Source organism: Phyllobates terribilis, unplaced genomic scaffold, assembly GCF_046119375.1.
Source record: "Phyllobates terribilis strain yellow unplaced genomic scaffold, ASM4611937v1 Scaffold_9__5_contigs__length_417890890, whole genome shotgun sequence".
Lineage (NCBI taxonomy): Eukaryota > Metazoa > Chordata > Amphibia > Anura > Dendrobatidae > Phyllobates > Phyllobates terribilis.
Window position 1 is genome coordinate 368,126,524 of NW_027362769.1, and position 23,070 is coordinate 368,149,593.

Consider the following 23,070-nt stretch of genomic DNA (forward strand, 5'->3'; position numbering starts at 1 on the left):
AATTTAATGCTGGCGTAAAGTAAATGCCGGTTTTGCAAATTCAGACAAAATTATTTCTTTTTTTCCGCAGCGAGCATTGTATAGAGAAGTATTAGGAAGGAGGAGCCCCTCTAAACAGCTGTCTGTAAACCCCCTCGCAGCGGCTACCTCAGCTGCAGCTGTTTAAAAAGACGGAGCTGTATTTTCCGTGTGAAAAATGGGAGGAATTTAACCCAAATGGGGGAAACTCACAGCTGGTAGAGTCATTTAGCCAATAGCAAACTGGCAAAAGAAAAGGCGGAGGGGGGAGGGGGCACGTTAGGGCTCATTAGGAGAAACTAATTGCCACCTTGTTATAGGACAGGAAAAAAAAAAGCGAGAGGGAAATTCTTTCCAGGATTTTTTTTTATTATTTTAACTGTGGAAAAAGAAACGTGTTAGGAAGCTACAAGGAGGAATGCAAAGTTCAGGGATATAGAGAATAGAGGTGCGCAGGCAGAATTTAGGGGGGGCAGCATGGAGCGAAGGTCCTAGAAAAAAAATAAATATACCTCCTTACTAGGAAGAGGCTCAATCAATGCACAGGTGCCAATTAGGAGAGTGTATAGGAGGCATGTGCAATATCCTGGCAGGCGGGCGGCACAGGGATCAGTGATCACAATATAATTGCCTCTTGTTCCATCATTAACTACACTCGGCTTTGGCACCGCACCCGCTGCCAGGTGTCAGTAGCGTGACTGCAGATACAGTGGGAATTTTCATAAACTTCATTTTTTGGTTGGACTATTAAAAAAAAAAAAAAAAAAAAAAGATTTTGCACTTTTGGGGACAATTTTTTTTTTTTTTTTTTTGCTTTTTTTTTGGCTGAAAATAATTTTTGAAAAAATGATGTACCATTTACCTTCTATTGCCTCTGACCACATTCACACGTTCAGTATTTAGTCAGTATTTTACATCAGTATTTGTAAGCCAAAATTAGGAGTGGATGAAAAGTGCAGAAGTGGTGACGTGTTCCTATTATACTTTTCCTCTGATTGTTTCACTCCTGATTTTGGCTTACAAATATTGATGAAAAATACTGACCAAATACTGATAGTGTGAACGTGGCCTTACACTCACTATTGCTGCAAAATGGGTTAACTGAGAATCCATCAGTGAGCATATTTAATGAAACCGAATTGAAAAAAAAAAGATTTTTAACCCCAAACACATGCAATATATTTATTTATTTTTATTTTATTTTTTTATTTATGTATATATACATTGGAAAGTAGGAAAGTACTTCAAGGGGGTGTCCATCTTTGTGGACAATTTTATATATACAATATATATAATGTAATTGTATACAATATATATATAATTGTCCTTTTATTAAATTTATGTGTATACATATATATATATATATATATACATATATATATATAAAATTTTCCATATATATATATATATATATATATATATATAAAAGGACAATTATATACATATATGTCTGTATATACACTGCTCAAAAAAATAAAGAGAACACTCAAATAACACATCCTAGATCTGAATGAATGAAATATTCTCATTGAATACTTTGTTCTGTACAGAGTTGAATGTGCTGACAACAAAATCACACAAAAATCAATGGAAATCACATTTATTAACCAATGGAGGCCTGGATTTGGAGTCACCCCCAAAATTAAAGTGGAAAAACATACTACAGGCTGATCCAACTTTGATGTAATGTCCTTAAAATAAGTCAAGATGAGGCTCAGTATTGTGTGTGGCCTCCACGTGCCTGTATGACCTCCCTACAACGCCTGGGCATGCTCCTGATGAGGCTCAGTATTGTGTGTGGCCTCCACCTGCCTGTATGACCTCCCTACAACGCCTGGGCATGCTCCTGATGAGGCTCAGTATTGTGTGTGGCCTCCACGTGCCTGTATGACCTCCCTACAACGCCTGGGCATGCTCCTGATGAGGCTGAGTATTGTGTGTGGCCTCCACGTGCCTGTATGACCTCCCTACAACGCCTGGGCATGCTCCTGATGAGGTTGCGGATGGTCTCCTGTGAGATCTCCTCCCAGACCTGGACTAAAGCATCTGCCAACTCCTGGACAGTCTGTGGTGCAACGTGACGTTGGTGGATGGAGCGAGACATGATGTCCCAGATGTGCTCAATCGGATTCAGGTCTGGGGAACGGGCGGCCAGTCCATAGCTTCAATGCCTTCATCTTGCAGGAACTGCTGACACACTCCAGCCACATGAGGTCTGGCATTGTCCTGCATTAGGAGGAACCCAGGGCCAATCGCACCAGCATATGGTCTCACAAGGGGTCTGAGGATCTCATCTCAGTACCTAATGGCAGTCAGGCTACCTCTGAGCGGCCCTCCAAAGAAATGCTACCCCACACCATTACTGACCCACTGCGAAACCGGTCATGCTGAAGGATGTTGCAGGCAGCAGATCGCTCTCCACACTGTCACGTCTGTCACATGTGCTCAGTGTGAACCTGCTTTCATCTGTGAAGAGCACAGGGCGCCAGTGGCGACTTTGCCAATCCTGGTGTTCTGTGGCAAATGCCAAGCGTCCTGCACGGTGTTGGGCTGTGAGCACAACCCCCATCTGTGGACGTCGGGCCCTCATACCACCCTCATGGAGTCGGTTTCTAACCATTTGTGCAGACACATGTACATTTGTGGCCTGCTGGAGGTCATTTTGCAGGGCTCTGGCAGTGCTCCTCTTGTTCCTCCTTGCACAAAGGTGGAGGTAGCGGTCCTGATGCTGGGTTGTTGCTTTCCTACGGCCCCCTCCATGTCTCCTGGTGTACTGGCCTGTCTCCTGGTAGCGCCTCCAGCCTCTGGACATTACGCTGACAGACACAGCAAACCTTCTTGCCACAGCTCACATTGATGTGCCATCCTGGTTTCTCCAGTGCTGGCAGTATGTGATTTTCATACTTCCGGTCACATACCAGCTAGATGTGTCTGGCCTCGCTCAGTTCACTTGTATTGAGCGAGGCCACGCACGTCTAGTCGGTACGTGACCGCATGTATATAAATGGCATACTTGTGGTCATATGCCCGTCCACTCTTGGTGCTAGCACCGGAGAACCCTGACAGCGCAGGGTTCACAAGTTTGTAGTCACATACAGTCACTGCAGACTTGAAGCCCAAGCCTGGCCTCTTTAAATGGTCACTGACGTTTCAAAAAAACTGTATAAATCAAGAAAATAGAGTAAGAAATGTAATGTATAAATAGAAAAAAGGTAAAATCTTTTATCAGACAAGTATTCTTTCTCCTCTTATGAGTCACTTCCTCCTCATTCACTCTGAAAAGCTCAAGACAAGATGGATAGACCACTTACTTAGGGATCAGGTTAAAACTTCCTATTGAATACAGTACATAGGAGGGATCACAGTGAGAAAGGCACAGGCACACACAGATCGGTACTACTTTTTTCTAGTATTTTATCTCACCACCCCCAGAGCTGGATTTGCAGCTACACTGCTCAGTACTGCTGTATAATGTCCTCCATGCTGCTGTTGCTTCTGAACTTTTGCTAGGTGAAGTCAGGAGAGTAGGAATCCTTCTGGAGAAAGGCTATTTTGCATACTGTTTGCCATGAAGACTCTTTACATAAGCTGGATCTCCACAAAGAGAACCGGTACCTTTTGAGAGAGACAGCCCACAGTGCCCTGCAGCCTGCTGAAGATCTCTAGGTGTACAGTGTGCATCAAGGGTAGAAGACTCTTAGCCTCGTAGGCTCCTGTCTTACCTTTACAGGCTCTCCGGTCAGTTACGGGGCGGGTGACATCCCGGTAGAAGCCCTCTTTGCAGTAGTGGCAGTGCCGGCCCGCCGTGTTGTGCCTGCAGTTCAAGCACACGCCGCCACTCTTCCTTCCTGACAGCTTGTATAGTTCCATATTGAAGCGACATCTCCGGGCGTGCAGATTACAGGAGCAAGCTGGGGACACATCCAAAATTAGAATGGATAGTTAGAGAAAAACTACTTTTTTTGGAACCGAGATTTTTTTTTAATTGAAAAGTTTCAAAGTAAAAACAAAGTCAATATTACCCCATATTACATAGGTCCTGACCCAATATTCGAGGATTCGTGGGGTAGATCACTGATGATATGCTTTGCTTGGGTCACCAATACGTAATCTGTGGGGTCTAACTTTTCAGCAGAATGAAGGGGCCCCGGTTTAGTTATAGCGTCACAACCAGTAACTGAATAGTGCCGCCATTGTCTTGTGGATGCGCCTGGTACTGCAGCCCAGAGTAAGTGTATTGATGAAAGGAGACTATCATTGCTCAATGTTTGACCACAAGACATATGAAACTATTCTGCATTGTGTTGGGATACCCAAAATAAGCCTAAAATAAAAATAGACCCCAGACTGGGAAGAGGAGAGAAAAGTGCTCCAAAAACTTATGGTATCTGCTTATCTATCATGAGAACAAAAGGATTGGGCATGTTAAAATTCAACATGCCTGATCCTACTTTCCAGGCAACATCACGGATGTAGGGGAGAAGTCAGGACACCGTCACACACATTAGGTTATTGGCCAGTCCCTATGGAATCGCCAAGTTCAGCCAACCTTCATCTATTGCCTATAACCACCTTTAGGTAGCCATTGGTCAAATTTAGTAGCCATAGCTTTTTTTCTGAGTAGCAGAGAGACTAGTAAAAAACGCTGTAATGGCTCTATGGCACCTGGAGATTTTTACAAGACCATGTTAACCCCTTTCTCGCCATAAAAGTGTCTCTAGCGGCAAAAGGCCCACCACAAATCCGTCCCAGCAGTATATGTGTGCAGCAGCAGCAGCAGGTAGATACAGCTGTCAGAGCTCAGCCTGTGTGTACGGCAATGCCTGTCACTGGCTGTGTGTCCGGGTGTGTGTTTGGCACAGGCCACCTGTGTTTGTGTGCTCCTGTCTCTGTGTAAATGTCTGTCTGTGTGTGTGGCTGTGAGCGCTGCCATTCCTGTATACACAGCCTTTATCTGTCTATATGCGGATGGGGGATAACAAGCTGCATCTCTGTCCAAGGTGTCTAAATATGGAACATGGGCCCTTCCCTGTATCACCGCCCAGCGCCGAGCAGGACGACCTGTATCTGCAAATTTATGGACTGAATCACATTGCAAAATGTTATTTCAAGTAACGTTTCCTCTGGGATTGTGTCTGCTCCAAACACAACTCATTGGGAGACCGCTAGAATTACATTTATTTATTACCAGAATTACAGAAAAATCAAAGTGCAGTGTCCTTCTGTAATCATCCATCTATCTCATATCTATCTATCTCTATATTTGTCTAGTTATCATCTATTTCTCTTTTTATTTATCTATCTAAATCGTCTTTCTATTTATCTATCTCTTTATTTATTTGTCTATCAAAATCTGTCTACTATCTTATCTATTTAATGCAATATCTATCACATTATCTAGTGATTTATCAATTTACATATCTTGTATCTATCTATCTATCTATCTAAAGCAAAAAAACTGGTGCAGCACTAGTAATAGTAAATAGCCTCCCAGGCAAGACCAAACCTTAATAGTATCCAAAAAAATGAAGGCAGCAGTCCAAGGTCAAAAAGTATAATAGTTTATTGACCCATTGTGATGGCGACGTTTCGATCCAAAGTGTGGAACTTTCTCAAGCTCCAGTAGCCTTAACATCGCCACATGGGTCATTAAACAGCATTTTTTTTTCTACTACATATGGTGTGCTGCCTCCATTATTTTTGGACTATAATGAAGGACTGGTATGTACCTGGGGGGCTCGGCACCCTATTTAGCTATTGCTGCTTTTGTCTCTCTTTTTATATCTATGTATCTATCTATCTATCTATCTATTATCTCTCTATCTATCTATCTATGTATCTATCTATTATCTATCTATCTATCCCATATCTATCTTATATCTATCTATTATTTATCTAATATCTATTATCTATCTATAATCTATCTATTATCTATCTTTTATATATCTATTATTTATCTAATATCTATCTATTATCTATCTATCCTACATGTATTATCTATCTATTATTTATCTAATATCTATTATCAATCTATCTATCTCATAGCTATCTATCCATTTCTGTCCCTGGCCCGGTATAACCAGCAGGTGTCACTGTTGTTATTTTCTTACTTAAAAAAAATAATGTTCTGCCTGTGACCACAAGGTCACCAAATGGCCGGAGTGATAGTTTAGGATACAACTTCACTAACACAGAATAATTTCTTAGTTCAGTAAGTATATTATGTTGCATCATTTACAGTCATATGTATTAATGTTCCTCGTACTAGTGCAGATGATTCACACTAACAATGGTTTTGTTGATTTGAACGTCCCCTGACTTCCTCTGTAACCATTGAATAAAAATTCAGAAATTCCAGTAAATAATTGTGCACTTTCCAGTTTTACCGTTTTACAATCCCCTTCCTTAAAGAAAATGTGGATAAATTGTCTCCCACTAGACATAATCCCACTCATATCTACACTATAACAACTAATTGATTTTCTAATACGCTTTGTACCTCAGTTCCGCCAGGCAAATCGTGATATAATTGGACTGACTGGCACGTGACACTTAGTCCTCTAGTGATAATTTCCTGCTAATAAAACACTGATTGTATTAAAACAACAGCACGCAGCCTAGTAAGTGACAGATCTCTGGAATCGGGGTATCTGCCCCTACATCAGGCTGCTCTCAGATTATGTAGCAAAAAACCTGCTGACAGGTGCCCTTTAAGGTGGATGCAAAGAGCATCTCTCTCCCAGTAGGACCTACCACGCACAGGCGTTACATGCAGGAATTGATTTCGGTGGCCACAGTGCTGTTGGGTTCTGGTCAGCAGACCCGAGGCTGGTCCAGACATCGCAGTCCATACTTGTCAGATGCATGAAACCGGACTTATTATGAGTACAGACTGGTTGGTCATTTGAAATAATTTATCCCACAAGATGCCCCCTATTAACGACATCCCTGAACTGATAGTAATGAAACTGATGAGGCAAAGTTTGGACTCAGTCTTGTCTCCCATAAAAGGGACAGGATCACAAGCTCTCCATGATATGGGAGAACTGAAAGGGAAGCCAAGAGCTTGCTCAGACCCCCAAAATTGTCACCACGTATTTAATGTTAATACTCGCCCTAACAATCCCCTTTTATTGACTAATTGAACTCTGCATATGGCAAAAAAAAATAAATATTAAAACTGTGCTGGCGATATGCTAATTAGAGGGTGACTAGTCATAGAGGCGTTGGCTTCCCCAGACTAATCGTCCCATTAATCACAGGCCTGTGGGTGTAACATGATTTGCGTCACCTCTGGCTCTTTCGAAATCTGTGCCTCCTTGTCAATGCGCAGTGAACCGGTTGTACGCTCCTCGACTCTTATCGGTGCACTGTGTATGCCAGGGAAGTGAAAAGAGAGATGGATGTTCAGCACTCTCCAGTCACTTCTGTAGGTGTCACACCAGGTGTGAGTGCAACACAGAGGGGAAAGGGAAAGGGAGCCGAGACACTAAGGAAAGGGGGAAGAAGTGACCTCCTAATCTGGACTAGCGTCATCCTGTCTCCCCCTAACATCCCTATACAGCCTCTGCAGCTGTCGCCGATCACAAGCCTTGCCCTACTATCCCTGGCATAAGGCTATAGCTGGGGGTGGAAGGAGATGAGCACTAGTCAACCTCCGCTAGCACTCTAAAGACAAAAGGGGAAGACAACACAGGGGAATTACAACTTTACTCTAGAAGAAACTCCAACAGGGCACACGGCCTCAAGACTCCAAAGAGGACGTGATACTACTTCAGCCAAGTTCCAAATAGAAATGAGCATAACTGGCGACACCCACCTAGACACACCAGGTATATATACACCTAGACTAAAGGGATGTAGTCGCTGGATCCTAAACACAGCCTCCTATCTAGGCAGCTGTCTGCATTGCCAAACGTGGAGATCTCCTGTAATCCACTGCAGGGTGACTGCTGTCACCTCCGACACACCCGTGACAGTAAGATGTCAAAAATTGCCAATCACTTTTGCAAAGGTGAATCGAGAGATGCTTGCTGAGATTCCTAGATTCCTTCATTTATGGTTGTCCTGAAGAAGGAGTCGGGTTGACTCTGAAACGCGTTGACAATAAGCCATTGTTTCATAGTCCATCGTGGCTTGTCATATTTCCAGCAGCGCAGGATACTTCTATCATCTGTGGCATATTTCATATGTATCTATTCCCGGTAGAACAAAGCGAGCCCCATTCTCAACGTAGATGTGGGTCCCAATATATTTATACTTTTAAGCATAGCCAGTTATCAGCTACCTATAATAATTAGACAGGTTCCCTGTAATTTTTTTCCTCAAAATCATAAGTTATCCCTTATCAAAAGGATAGGAGATAAACTGCTGATCGATGGGGGTTCGTCCGCTGGAACGCCCAGTGATCTTTAATAAGGGTAGGTGCGCAAGCTCAAACTCTGCTCCATTCATTGTCAGTGAGACTGCTGAAAAAAAAGCCGAGATCTCCTATTTCCGGCAGTCCCATTTACAATGAACAGAGCTGAGGCTGAGCATGGGTAACTTCACTTGATTCAAGACAATGCTCGGGATCTTTTTGGGTCCCATCAGTGAGACCCCCATCCATCAACAAGTCATCTCCTGATATGGGATAACTTCCACTTTTGAGAAAACCCTTAAAAAAAAAAAAAAACGATGTGAAAAATGCTTGAAATTATGATGTTTTTAAAATACATAAAGGCCTAAAAAAGTGTGTATAATTTTCCATTATCCAGTCACTACCAGGAGCAACCTATTGGAGGCTGGTCTTGAGGGTCAATAGGACTGGCTGGAAATAACTAAGGCTTTCCCAGAATGTCCCATAGACAAAAAGTGGAGCAGAGATCCAAGCTCACCTCTCCTCTTTTCAAGACTGAGCCTAGTTCTCAGGATCCCTGAAAGTCCCAGCAGCCAGGGAATAGAGGATAATTTGCAATTTTTGGATAGACTCTCCCCCAGAAAAATTCAACAACAAAAAAAAATAAGATTACTGTTTCCCTAAATAGAAATCACTGAACAAGCAGAGGGCAGATAAAATATAGGACAGTGTTTCCTATCGTCCAATCCTCCATCTATTACAAAATTACATGCTTGATGTTGTAATTTTTGCAATAATTTGAAATCCACAGGTCGGGGAACGCTGATATAATATATAACACGCAGGGACGCATGTTCTTTGCTAATGATTTGGTTTCATTGGGCCATATAATACATGTCTGTGTATAGCGCCGGTGTAAATGGCTGTTTGTATATGGGGTCTGCTGCAGGTTTCGGGAACAATCTGTACTCCAGATGCTGGGTGTTCTCACTACCCCACAGAGCCAGGTGCTGCCGAGGTCACAGTGTTAGACATTAAGGACACAGTGGAATTAATAAGAAGGGGGGCAACATAGGAAAACCATTCCGAGTCGGTGGCTGGCCTTTGAGGATCAGGGTGGCACCTTAGCGGCTAGCTCCGGCCCTCTGTGGCACGCCGGGCTCGTGCAGATTGTATGCCAAGGCTGGCATATCTATCATGCCCTGTGAAACTCATTTCTAATTTCAGACCATTTTACAGCTGTTGGGGGCCTGATGGCTTCATAAGCCACATGTGCTTTATAAAACCCAACAGCGAGGGCCCACACCTCCCCCTCCGCCCAAACTCTGCAGACCATCTCCACCTCGCTAACTTTTTAACTTTTTTTTTTTTAGGGCAGGGTATAATGAAAACAAGATTTTCTTCAGCATGCTCGGGCCCCCCACCCTTTCCCTCTTCCCCCACCTTCCTGAAAACCTTCAGCTAAAGGTGCGAGTTTTTCCAGACATGCTGTGAAATTCATTAACATGTCAGAGAAATAATACAGCATCCTGAGAGAGGAGCAATTTATTATGGAGAGGGGGGCACTCCGTCCAGTCACGGGGTCCTCTTCTGCGAGAGCGCGGCTGGACCGCGGGTGACAGGAAGAAAATCTACAGCGGGCGGCTAAAATGACATTATTAGTATTACTTCACAGGATGGAAGCTGGGTGGTCTTCATCATTGCTTCATCCGTACATCATTTCCAGCCAGTAATGACTTATCATATAACCCTGCACATTTATGAAGGCGTCTGTGGGGCCTTACTGTACCGAGGGCCTGGCATCCAAGAAAAACCGTGCCATTGCCTCTACAAAAAAGTAATTCTGTAAAATGGCGCGGTATGAAGGGTAAAATGGAGCAGTATGGAGGGTAATATCGCATTATATGGGGGGTAATATGGCTTTATATGGTGGATAATATGGCGTTATATGGAGGGTAATATGGCGTTATATGGAGGGTAATACAGCACAGTATAGAGGGTAATATAGAGTAATATGGAGGGTAATATGACGTTATATGGAGGGTAATACGGCACAGTATGGAGGGTAATATGGCGTTATATAGAGGGTAATACAGCGCAGTATAGAGGGTAATATAGAGTTATATGAAGGGTAATATGGCACAGTATGGAGGGTAATATGGCGTTATATGGAGGGTAATATAGCACAATATAGAGGGTAATATAGAGTTATATGGAGGGTAATATGGCTTTATATGGAGGGTAATACGGTGTAGTATAGAGGGTAATATGGTGCATTATGGAGAGTAATATAGAGTTATATGGAGGGTAATGTGGCGTTATATGGAGGGTAATATGGCGTTATATGGAGGGTAATACAGTGCATTATGGGGGGTATTATAGAGTTACAGTGGGTACAGAAAGTATTCAGACCCCTTTAAATTTTTCAGTCTTTATTTCATTGCAGCCATTTGGTAAATTCTAAAAAGTTCATTTTTTTTCTCATTAAAGTCCACTCTGTCCCCATCTTGACAGAAAAAAAAACAAATGTAGAAATTTTTGCAACTTTATTAGAAAAGAAAAACTGAAATGTCACATGGTCATAAGTATTCAGTCTCTTTGCTCAGACACTCATATTTAGGTCACATGCTGTCCATTTCCTTGTGATCCTCCTTGAGATGGTTCTACTCCTTCATCGGAGTCCAGCTGTGTTTAATTAAACTGATAGGACTTGATTTGGAAAGGCACACACCTGTCTATATAAGACCTCACAGCTCATAGTGCATGTCAGACCAAATGAGAATCATGAGCTCAAAGGAACTGCCCAAGGAGCTCAGAGACAGAATTGTGGCAAGGCACTGATCTGGCCAAGGTTGCAAAAGAATTTCAGCCGTACTCAAGGTTCCTACGAGCACAGTGGCCTCCATAATCCTTAAATGGAAGAAGTTTGAGACCACCAGAAGTCTTCCTAGACTTAGCCGTCCAGCCAAATTGAGCAATCATGGCAGAAGAGCCTTGGTGAGAGAGGTAAAGAAGAACCCCAAGATCACTGTGGCTGAGCTCCAGAGATGCAGTAGGGAGATGGGGGAAAGTTCCACAAAGTCACTGCAGCCCTCCACCAGTCGGGCCTTTATGGCAGAGTGGCCCAACGGAAGCCTCTCCTCAGTGCAAGACATATGAAAACTGTTATGCACACGCCCGGGCTAGAGCGGCGTGTGCATGTGATTGGTAGTGATTCCACTGGACCGTGCCGGAGAGTGTATGCCTGGAGGGGCGTAACTAAGTATCTACCCGATCCGACCAAGGTGGCACGACGGCATACGACGCCAGTGCACCAAGGAGGAACCGAGCAGAGGGACCAGGTGCTACTCCAGGACAGACCCCGGACACGGCTGTTGACCCACACAGGGAAATACAGGAACAGACTGGTATGCAGGCAGGCGGGTATGCAGGCAGGCGGGTATGCAGGCAGGCGGGTATGCAGGCAGGCGGGTATGCAGGCAGGCGGGTAAAGGCAAGCACAGCTAGAGTGCAGACGGGGAGGCACTAGCAGGTAGGAACACAGGCGGGATAGAGCCCAGTACACACCGGGACTCAGGAACAATACAGGCAGGATAGGGCCCAGTACACACTGGGACTCAGGAACAATACAGGCAGGATAGGGCCCAGTACACACTGGGACTCAGGAACAATACAGGCAGGATAGGGTACAGGCAGGGCAGGACAGGACTGCCGGAGCAGCGGGCAGAAGCAGGGCAGGACAGGACTGCAGGAGCAGCGGGCAGAAGCAGGGCAGGACAGGACTCTGTTCACACGGAACAGACAGGAAGGGAAAGACAGAGCCAGACACCCACAGGGTACTTGCAGTGAAGTAGCGAGTGGACCAAAAACTCACAAACGGGAGTACAGAGACAACAAGCAGGAGTTAGGTACGAGTACAGACTCTGCAGGAAAAGGAAGGGAATGGACATAGACAAAACAGGTAAAGGATAGGAGAGAGTTCAGACTGGAACTGAGTGTACGGAGGAGACCGACACTGCAGCGGGATACAGGAGCGGGTCTGGGAATACTGCCCCCAGAGAGGCGGGACGAACAGGCAAGGAGCGTGTTCAGACAGGACAGACAAGATACAGGACACAGTTCAGACACGGGAGCTGACACCGCAAGGCAGGAGACATACAGGACTTAGTTCAGACACGGGAACTAATACCGTAAAGCAGGAGACATACAGGACACAGTTCAGACACGGGAGCTGACACCGCCAGGCAGGAGACATACAGGACTTAGTTCAGACACGGGAACTAATACCGAAAAGCAGGAGACATACAGGACACAGTTCAGACACGGGAGCTGACACCGCAAGGCAGGAAACATACAGGACTTAGTTCAGACAGGCCTGGAAACAAGCCTCCAGGAAAGGCGGACAGGGAAACAAAGACGGGACCTGGCACCTTCAGAGTGCAAGCACACACTGAAAGAAACACATATGCTCAGGCAGGGATAGAAGGGAGCTGCTGAGCTATATACCAAGAGACAGACAGCGATAGGCTGAGGACGCACAAGGGGTGTGACCCACAGCAGGTACAAAAGGCAGGAAGTGATCGGGCGCCGCCCTTAAGCAGCAGAAACAGACACAGACACAAACAAGACAGCATGGAGGGAAGCCAGAGAGACATTCTGGACAGGAGATCAAGTGCGCGCTCCTGCACAGTGGGAGATGGACCACTATGCAAGGACGCCGCCAGGTATGTTACAGTACCTCCCCCCTTACGCCCCCTCTTCTTCAGGCCTGCCAGAATCTTCCGCAGGGAATTCGAGGACCAGTCGTTCACTGGGTTGGAGGGGGACAGAGACTTAAGGGTAATCTCTGCTTCGAGGTACATCTTGTCAAGCTCACAGGAAGAAATAGACGGGTTATCAGGTACATAATGAGGAAAAGTCACTGTCTCTTTGTTATCTGGTGGTACCCCGGAGGATTCAGGAAACAACTGGAGGTCCTCCGCCGGGTCAGAAGAGTACTGAGGCTCAGAGAAAACATCTGCTTCAGAGTACACAAGGTCGGACTCACTGGAGGAAGCAGGCGAGGTATCAGGTACAGGAAATAGGAAAGTCTCTGTCCATTCACCACCAGGTGGCACCCCGAAGGGTTCTAAACACAACTGGAGGTCCTCCGCCTGGTCGGAGGGGTGTAGAGACTCGGGAGTAACTTCTGCTTCGGAGAACACTAGGTCGGACTCACTGGAGGAAGCAGGCGAGGTATCAGGTACAGGAAATAGGAAAGTCTCTGTCCATTCACCACCAGGTGGCACCCCGAAGGGTTCTAAACACAACTGGAGGTCCTCCGCCTGGTCGGAGGGGTGTAGAGACTCGGGAGTAACTTCTGCTTCGGAGAACACTAGGTCGGACTCACTGGAGGAAGCAGGCGAGGTATCGGGTACCGAGTATAGGAAAGTCTCTGTCCATTCACCACCAGGTGGCACCCCGAAGGGTTCTAAACACAACTGGAGGTCCTCCGCCTGGTCGGAGGGGTGTAGAGACTCGGGAGTAACTTCTGCTTCGGAGAACACTAGGTCGGACTCACTGGAGGAAGCAGGCGAGGTATCGGGTACCGAGTATAGGAAAGTCTCTGTCCATTCACCACCAGGTGGCACCCCGAAGGGTTCTAAACACAACTGGAGGTCCTCCGCCTGGTCGGAGGGGTGTAGAGACTCGGGAGTAACCTCTGCTTCGGAGTACACCAGGTTGGACTCACTGGACGAAGCGAGCGAGGTATCAGGTACAGAGTATAGGAGAGTCTCTGTCCTTTCGTTACCAGGTAGCACCCCGAAGGGTTCAGGAGGTCTCAGGGAGGACAGACCCAGGCGTGACTGCTTGCCTCTAAGTCTAGCACGTCTGGACTGCCTCTTGAGGTTGGAAGAAGTATTCCGGAAAGCGTAGTCACCCTGTGAGGATTCTGGGTGGGCAGTAGTCTCATTGGGCTGGAGAACTATTACGCTACCCACACACATTACCCATTGGGGCTGCTCCGGGATATTGGGAAGTGAAGCTTCAGCAGGAGCCTCCGGGTTAGGATCATCGAAGACCATTAGAAAGGCCACCAGGAAGGCCATTAGGTCCCGGAGGATCGGATCCTGTGTCTCATATAGGGGGTTGATCCATTCCAAGGCATCACCCGCCAGGTAAGACATAATAAAGGCCACTTTAGCCCAATCGGAAGGAAAATAGAGAGGGTAGGCCTTAAAGTGTAGCATGCATTGCTCCACAAATGCACGACACTGTCTTGGATCCCCATAGTAACGTGGCGGATCCGCAGGAACGAGAGCTGATAGATCCATCTGGACGGTGCGTAATTTCGCCTGGAACTCAGCTAAGAGAAAAAAAAAGTTTATTTATTTTATTTTAATGCATATATTCGCTGGAAAACTTCTCAGAGAGCGAAGGCCGTGGGGCTCAACGGGAACCATGGCCTGAGCATGCTGTTATGCACACGCCCGGGCTAGAGCGGCGTGTGCATGTGATTGGTAGTGATTCCACTGGACCGTGCCGGAGAGTGTATGCCTGGAGGGGCGTAACTAAGTATCTACCCGATCCGACCAAGGTGGCACGACGGCATACGACGCCAGTGCACCAAGGAGGAACCGAGCAGAGGGACCAGGTGCTACTCCAGGACAGACCCCGGACACGGCTGTTGACCCACACAGGGAAATACAGGAACAGACTGGTATGCAGGCAGGCGGGTATGCAGGCAGGCGGGTATGCAGGCAGGCGGGTATGCAGGCAGGCGGGTATGCAGGCAGGCGGGTAAAGGCAAGCACAGCTAGAGTGCAGACGGGGAGGCACTAGCAGGTAGGAACACAGGCGGGATAGAGCCCAGTACACACCGGGACTCAGGAACAATACAGGCAGGATAGGGCCCAGTACACACTGGGACTCAGGAACAATACAGGCAGGATAGGGCCCAGTACACACTGGGACTCAGGAACAATACAGGCAGGATAGGGTACAGGCAGGGCAGGACAGGACTGCCGGAGCAGCGGGCAGAAGCAGGGCAGGACAGGACTGCAGGAGCAGCGGGCAGAAGCAGGGCAGGACAGGACTCTGTTCACACGGAACAGACAGGAAGGGAAAGACAGAGCCAGACACCCACAGGGTACTTGCAGTGAAGTAGCGAGTGGACCAAAAACTCACAAACGGGAGTACAGAGACAACAAGCAGGAGTTAGGTACGAGTACAGACTCTGCAGGAAAAGGAAGGGAATGGACATAGACAAAACAGGTAAAGGATAGGAGAGAGTTCAGACTGGAACTGAGTGTACGGAGGAGACCGACACTGCAGCGGGATACAGGAGCGGGTCTGGGAATACTGCCCCCAGAGAGGCGGGACGAACAGGCAAGGAGCGTGTTCAGACAGGACAGACAAGATACAGGACACAGTTCAGACACGGGAGCTGACACCGCAAGGCAGGAGACATACAGGACTTAGTTCAGACACGGGAACTAATACCGTAAAGCAGGAGACATACAGGACACAGTTCAGACACGGGAGCTGACACCGCCAGGCAGGAGACATACAGGACTTAGTTCAGACACGGGAACTAATACCGAAAAGCAGGAGACATACAGGACACAGTTCAGACACGGGAGCTGACACCGCAAGGCAGGAAACATACAGGACTTAGTTCAGACAGGCCTGGAAACAAGCCTCCAGGAAAGGCGGACAGGGAAACAAAGACGGGACCTGGCACCTTCAGAGTGCAAGCACACACTGAAAGAAACACATATGCTCAGGCAGGGATAGAAGGGAGCTGCTGAGCTATATACCAAGAGACAGACAGCGATAGGCTGAGGACGCACAAGGGGTGTGACCCACAGCAGGTACAAAAGGCAGGAAGTGATCGGGCGCCGCCCTTAAGCAGCAGAAACAGACACAGACACAAACAAGACAGCATGGAGGGAAGCCAGAGAGACATTCTGGACAGGAGATCAAGTGCGCGCTCCTGCACAGTGGGAGATGGACCACTATGCAAGGACGCCGCCAGGTATGTTACAAAAACCCGCATAGAGTTTGCTCAAAAACACATGAAGGACTCCCAGACTATGAGAAATAAGATTCTCTGGTCTGATGAGAGGAAGATAGAACTTTTTGGTGATAATTCTAAGTGGTATGCGTGGAGAAAACCAGGCACTGCTCATCAGCTTCCCAATACAATCCCAACAGTGAAACATGGTGGTGGCAGCATCATGCTATGGGGGTGTTTTTCAGCTGCAGGGACAGGACAACTGGTTGCAATTGAAGGAAACATGAATGCGGCCAAGTACAGAGATATCCTGGATGAAAACCTCTTCCAGAGTGCTCTGGACCTCAGACTTTGCCGAAGGCTCACCTTCCAACAAGAAAATGACCCTAAGCACACCGCTAAAATAACAAAGGAGTGGCTTCAGAACAACTCTGTGACCATTCCTGACTGGCCCAGCCAGAACCCTGACGTAAACTCAATTGAACATCTCTGAAGAGACCTGAAAATGGCTGTCCACCAACGTTCACCATCCAACCAGACAGAACTGGAGAGGATCTGCAAGGAAGAATGTCCGAGGATCCCCAAATCCAGGTGTGAAAAACTTGTTGCATCATTCCCAAGACAAATCATGGCTGTACTAGCTCAAAAGGGGGCTTCTACTCAATACTGAGCAAAGGGTCTGAATACTTATGACCATGTGATATTTCAGTTTTTCTTTTTTAATAAATTTGCAAAAATTTCTCCATTTCTGTTTTTTTTCAGTAAAGATGGGGTGCAGAGTGTACTTTAATGAGAAAAAGTGAACTTTTTAGAATTTACCAAATGGCTGCAATGAAACAAAGAGTGAAAAATTTAAAGGGGTCTGAATACTTTCCGTACCCACTGTATATGGAGGGTCATATGGCGATATAAGGAGGATAATACGGCACAGTATAGAGGGTAATCTAAAGTTATATGGAGGGTAATATAGAGTTATATGGCGGGTAATACGGCACAGTATGAAGGGTAATATAGCGTTATATGAAGGGTAATACGGCGCAGTATAGAGGGTAATATAGAGTTATATGGAGGGTAATATGGCACAGTATGGAGGGTAAGATCGAGTTATATGGAGGGTAATATGGCATTATATGGAAGGCAACACGGCGCAGTATGGAGGGTAAGATCGAGTTATATGGAGGGTAATATGGTGCTCTATGGAGAGTACACTGTGTTCCAAATTATTATGCAAATAATATTTTCTCAGATTTTCCCAAATTACCTATATGAATTCCAGTCATTGTAATTTTCCAGCCAAATAACTATTAGAGTACAATTGAAAGGTTTTTGTACAAACTGCCTATGATAACAGTATATTTTTTAAAAAAATAAAACACTCAAACTGCACTCAAAATGCATGTTCCAAATTATTATGCACAGCAGAGTTTTCAACCTTTTCATTTTAATAAAAAAAATGGTCATTTTTGAAATTATAAGCATTAGCAGGTTATTACAAACTGAAATCAAACAGTTTTCAACTCAAAACTTTATTCTAGGTGATGTTACATTTGCACATAGGACCCCTTGTTCGAAAGGAGCTTCTGAACTCTCTCGTCCATTGAATTTGTCAGGTTTTGGATGGTTTCTGCTTCAATTGTTTTGCATGAGGACAGAATACCCTCCCAGAGCTGTTGCTTAGATGTGAACTGCCTCCCGCCATCATAGACACTCCTTTTGATGATGTTCCAGAGGTTCTCAATGGGGTTGAGGTCAGGGGAGCATGGGGGTCACACCATAAGTTTGTCCCCTTTTCTGCCCATAGCAGCCAGAGATGCAGATGTGTTATGTGCAGCATGAGACGGGGCATTATCATGCATGAAAATGATCTTGCTGCGGAATGCACGGTTCTTCTTCTTGAACCATGACAGGAAGTGCTGTTTGAGAAGCTCAACATACATTATGGAGTTCATCTTTACCCCTTCAGGGATCCTAAAGGGGCCGACAATCTCTCACCCCATGATTCCAGCCCAAAACATTACTCCACCTCCTCCTTGTTGGCGCCGTAGCCGTATTTGCATGGGGTGTCCATCAACCAGCCATCCTCCACTCCATCCATCTGGACCATCGAGCGTTGCACGGCACTCATCGGTGAACAAAACAGTTTTGAAGTCAGTCTTCATGTATTGTTTGGCCCACTGGAGCCGTTTCTGCTTGTGTGCGGTGGATAGAGGAGGTTGACAGGATTGCTTACGCACAGCTGCAAACCTCTGAAGGACCCTGCATCTTGTTGTTCGGGGGACGTTGGAGGCACCAGCAGCTTCAAAAACTTGTCTGCTGCTATGACAAGGCTTTTTTGCCGCTGCTCTTTTAACCTGACGTAATTGCCTGTAGGAAAGAGTCTTCAATTTTCCCTTATCAGCACGCACACGTGTGTACTGTGAATCAGCTACATACTTCTTGATTGTGCGATGATCAGGATGAAGTGTCTTGGCAATGTTGATTGTAGTCATGCCTTGACCTAAACACTCCACAATTTGTTGCTTCTCAGCAGCCGACACATCCTTTTTCTTTCTCATTTTGGCAGAAAATGTAGGCTGCTTAATAATGTGGGACAGCCTTCTTAAGTAGTCTTGCCTTTCATTGGACACATCTGCCAAACTATCTAGCACAGGTGTCTGCAATTGCTTACAGTGATATAAAGAGCCCTGACACACATCACCATCAATGAGTTTAACTGACAAACAAAAAAATTCTTACCTTATCACTCCTAATAATTTGGAACACAGTGTAATATGGCGCTGTATGGAGGGTAATATGGTGCTGTATGGAGGGTAATATCGCATTATATGGAGGATAATATGGCGTTACATGGAGGGTAATAGGGTTCATTATGGAGGGTAATATAGTTATATGAAGGGTAATATGGCATTATATGGAGGGTAATATGGCACATTATGGAGGGTAATATGGCATTATAACGAGGGTAAAACGGCAACCTTAGTAATGTCAAATTGATCTCAACATATACAGTTACAGGTTATATAGATGGTAACCGTATTTCACTGCTGTGCTGTCACACACTATCTGTGATTTTTATTCAGTGTTTTCTGACTATGAGCTGTAATGACCTCTTATGAACAGATTCACCACAAAATGGCAGCTGCATTCCCTGCCTCTGTTTTTATATAGACTATAATAGCCTCTCTATGTGATGTGGCAGCTGAAAGGGATCATGAAGAAGCGCACTAATCGTGCCCGAGGTCACGTGAGCCTTCTCTTTACAATGTGTAAAAGTGTGGCCATTTTTTGGTGATTTGCAAAAATTTTATAGTAAATTGTTCAAATTTGCCAGGCTTGTAGAATTCTGAAAAATTTGATGCAAATTCAGTTTGCTTTGAATCGATTCATTCATCTCTATTGACCAGTTTTACACCTAATTTACGCTAGAGCGCTATGACAGTTTACAGCACAGCCTAAGATGCACGACATTTTTTAAGCAGTGCTCAGTGATCAAAAACAACTTTTCTGCAATGGATACAGAGACGTGAACAAACATGGTGTAGTAAATGCCACATATAGTGCAGTAATAAAAATTAAAAGTTGCGCTTAGTGCAACTTTTCATACAAATTTATTTGTATGTACACCTAACCCTGCAGCGCTTTTTACGATTTTTATAGCCCTTGTAATTATTCTCTATGGTAAACCTTCATTGGAAATAACCTAATGATATGCACAGAGCAGGATTTGTTTTTCTGCTGTTTTACAAGCTATTGCTTTTCCACTAAAAATGTACTGTGTTTTCAGTTCACTTTCTAATCCGCTGTAGTTTGTTCATGAGGAATGTGACAGCGGTGGGTGCGGACCCACTGCACCACTGTCTGGGCCTGACTAACTGGCTACCTGGTCTTCACTACAGCCTCTGATAGTGTGGATAGGCTGGGTTATTCGGGTAGTCACCGTGTGCCGCTCCAGGGCAGTGCCTGGACCGGCAGCAGCTGACCTGCAGGTCAAGGCAGAAATGCGAGGCACAAAGGACGAAGACTGAGACTTGGTCAGACAGTCCAAGATCTGGGCGGGCAGCACAGACGAAGCCGTGGTCAGGAGCGGAGAGATCAGACAAAAAGGGTAAGCAAGCTGGGTCGGTAACAGAAAAGTCAAAACAAGAATGCACCAAGACAGGAAACTGGAGACTAACTGCAACAGAGCCTAAGTTCAGGCAAGGTGTGGAAGGAGGAGCTGCCTAATATATCACTTGCTGGCAGGGGATAGGCCAGGGAAGCAAAACTCTGTAGGACACAGGTTAAATTCATGCAGAATCTGTCCGCGCCTCCCTCTAGCCAGGTGAAGACTTTCCAGCAACAGGGAAATACAGCAGTACTGGGAATACTGCAAGAGGCTGATCAGCGCGATGTCCTGACACTGGGAGGAGCAGAGCGGTGAACGCAGTAAGTAGGATGACGCTGAGAAGGCATGCGAGTTACCGGCATTAAAAGGAATAGTACTATCTGGCCATTATATGGCTTGTATCATATATTTCTTTAGTAGTTTTCCCATCTGAAGGCTCTATTTCTAATTTTCAGTTGTCTCTGAGCTAGAGGGTGGGGAAACCAACTGCTTTGGTGTTTCCCATTCACAGCTCACACAGACATGAGTGATTCCTGCTCTCCTATCTCTATATAGCAGATATTCAAGAGCAGCAACAGCATGGAGGCTATTATACCTCAGTACTGAGCAGAGCAACTGTGCATCCAGCTGTGGGTGAGCTAAAACACTTACTAGCACCCTCTGTGAATGTCTTTTTATACTCTCACTAGATTTTATTAGACAGCTGTAATCTGATCTCTCAGTGAGCTGTTAGTCTGTCTTATTTTGACCAAAAGAGATTTTAGCACTTTTTTCAGAAGGAGGGGAAGAAGTGGCTGATAAATGGGAAAAAAGCAGATTTCTCTGACTATATATAATACAAAGTTTGTTATATTCGCTTGTGCTATTGATCATTTAATTTAATATGTGAAAGAAAAAAAATCATGGCATCAGATGCCGTGTTATACGTTTTTTTCCCAGGAGAACATGTTCTTGGGGTATTAATGATGCGTTGGCTCACGGCAAAAAGGAATGGGTTAAAAATCATAATTGATGTTTCCAGGCTGAGAGCTTTGATTTAGCTCCATAGTTAATGGCACTGACTGTAATAACCCAGTAGGATTAATGCCCTTATGACAAGCATTTAACATATTCAGAGAGAAGTCACCATTTTCCTACAGGAGAGCATAAATCACATTCAGCGTTAGGAATTTTTAAAAGGGGCCTGAAAATGGCTCATATTTTATCTCTATCAAAACCCAGCGGAAACATTAGAAAAGACAAATGACTATACGGCGCTTGGAGGTGTCAGAGAGCAATACATAAAAATCATATCTGCACTGTGCAGATGGGCCCTAAAACAGATCCACAAAAACTGGATGTATTAAGAAAACCTTCTATCACTGCTCTACAGTCCTATCGTACAGCGCCAGATTAATCGAGTGCCTAATATGTGTTCTGGGAGCCAGGATAGAGGTTGCAAATAGGCCACTTTGCTGTGTAGTGTCTCTAGAGCCCCCGTACCAAAAAATAAACTGGGACTCCCACTATGTTGCTGGGTTTTAGCACCTAGGGCCGATTCATGAAGACTAGTATTATGTGCACCAGTTTTGTTTGAGTGCACTGGAGCAAAATCCACTAAGCGTAGCGTAAAAACACCCAAAGTTCCCCAACTTTTCCACTGCTATAAGTTGCACAAAATTTTTACGACCCATAGGCTCATTCCACATTCCCAATCATCCTTCAAAAAATATCACAATCCCATAGGAAAGGAGATCGGCCCAGCCAGACCTTGGCTGCTTTACAGTGGCCGATAACCAGTTTTACAAGCGTGTCTGTAAATAGACAAAATGGCGACTGTCTTGAGGATCCTTCAGCCCCCATACAGTTGGCATCGGCTCATGAACAAGAGCCTTTAATTGAGCACTAATGGATAGTCGTATCATCAATCATTGCTCATTATGGGCCGAAATCTGACCATGTAAACCCACCTTTAAAATCATCTGTCGACAGCACATGTGTATGGTGACCGAACTATCATATTAATGATCATTTCCCATACAGTTGGCATCAGACCGTGTAAAAGAGCCTTCAAACGAGCGCAAAAATTGACTTCCTATGTCGTCAACAGGCGCTCATTATGGCCAGAAAAGTTTAACAGGAAACACACCTAACTACACAGCAGCCCCATTGTTTGGCTCTGTAGTATCGGCGTCTCTGCCCCCTGACAGGCAGAGACGCCGTCCCTCTTACCGCCGCGCTCCCGGAGTCTTCCGGCTCTCCTGCTGCTGCCAGCGCGCGCAGCTTCCCGGGCACTGTGCTTAGGGCGCGCGCGTGCGCGCTCCCTCCCTCTTAAAGGGGCCGCGCGCGCCGTCCTAAGGAGTCCCCGGCCAAAGGCCGGAGGACCTCTCATATAAAAGGCACCTCCTCCAAAATGGAGGTGTCCGTGCAAGGTTGTAGCTTTGTGTCCTAAACTCTGCTTCAGCCCTCAGGTCCCGCTGCTAGCTTGACTACCAGCCCAGTCCGCCTGCCCGACTACCAGCTCAGTCCGCCAGCCTGACTACCAGCCCAGTCCGCCAGCCTGACTACCAGCCCAGTCCGCCAGCCTGACTACCAGCCCAGTCCGCGAGCCTGACTACCAGCCCAGTCCACCTG

The 23,070-nt window shown here is 45.8% G+C and overlaps 1 protein-coding gene across 1 annotated transcript in view; it reads right to left on the reverse strand.

Moving 5' to 3' along the window:
* The window catches only part of NTN3 (netrin 3), a 71,615-nt gene that overhangs the window by 24,244 nt on the left and 24,301 nt on the right, over positions 1–23,070 (reverse strand). Inside the window, exon 3 of the mRNA XM_073648212.1 lies at positions 3,741–3,929. Coding sequence (XP_073504313.1) covers positions 3,741–3,929 — 189 coding nt within the window. The remainder of the gene's footprint in view (positions 1–3,740; positions 3,930–23,070) is intronic.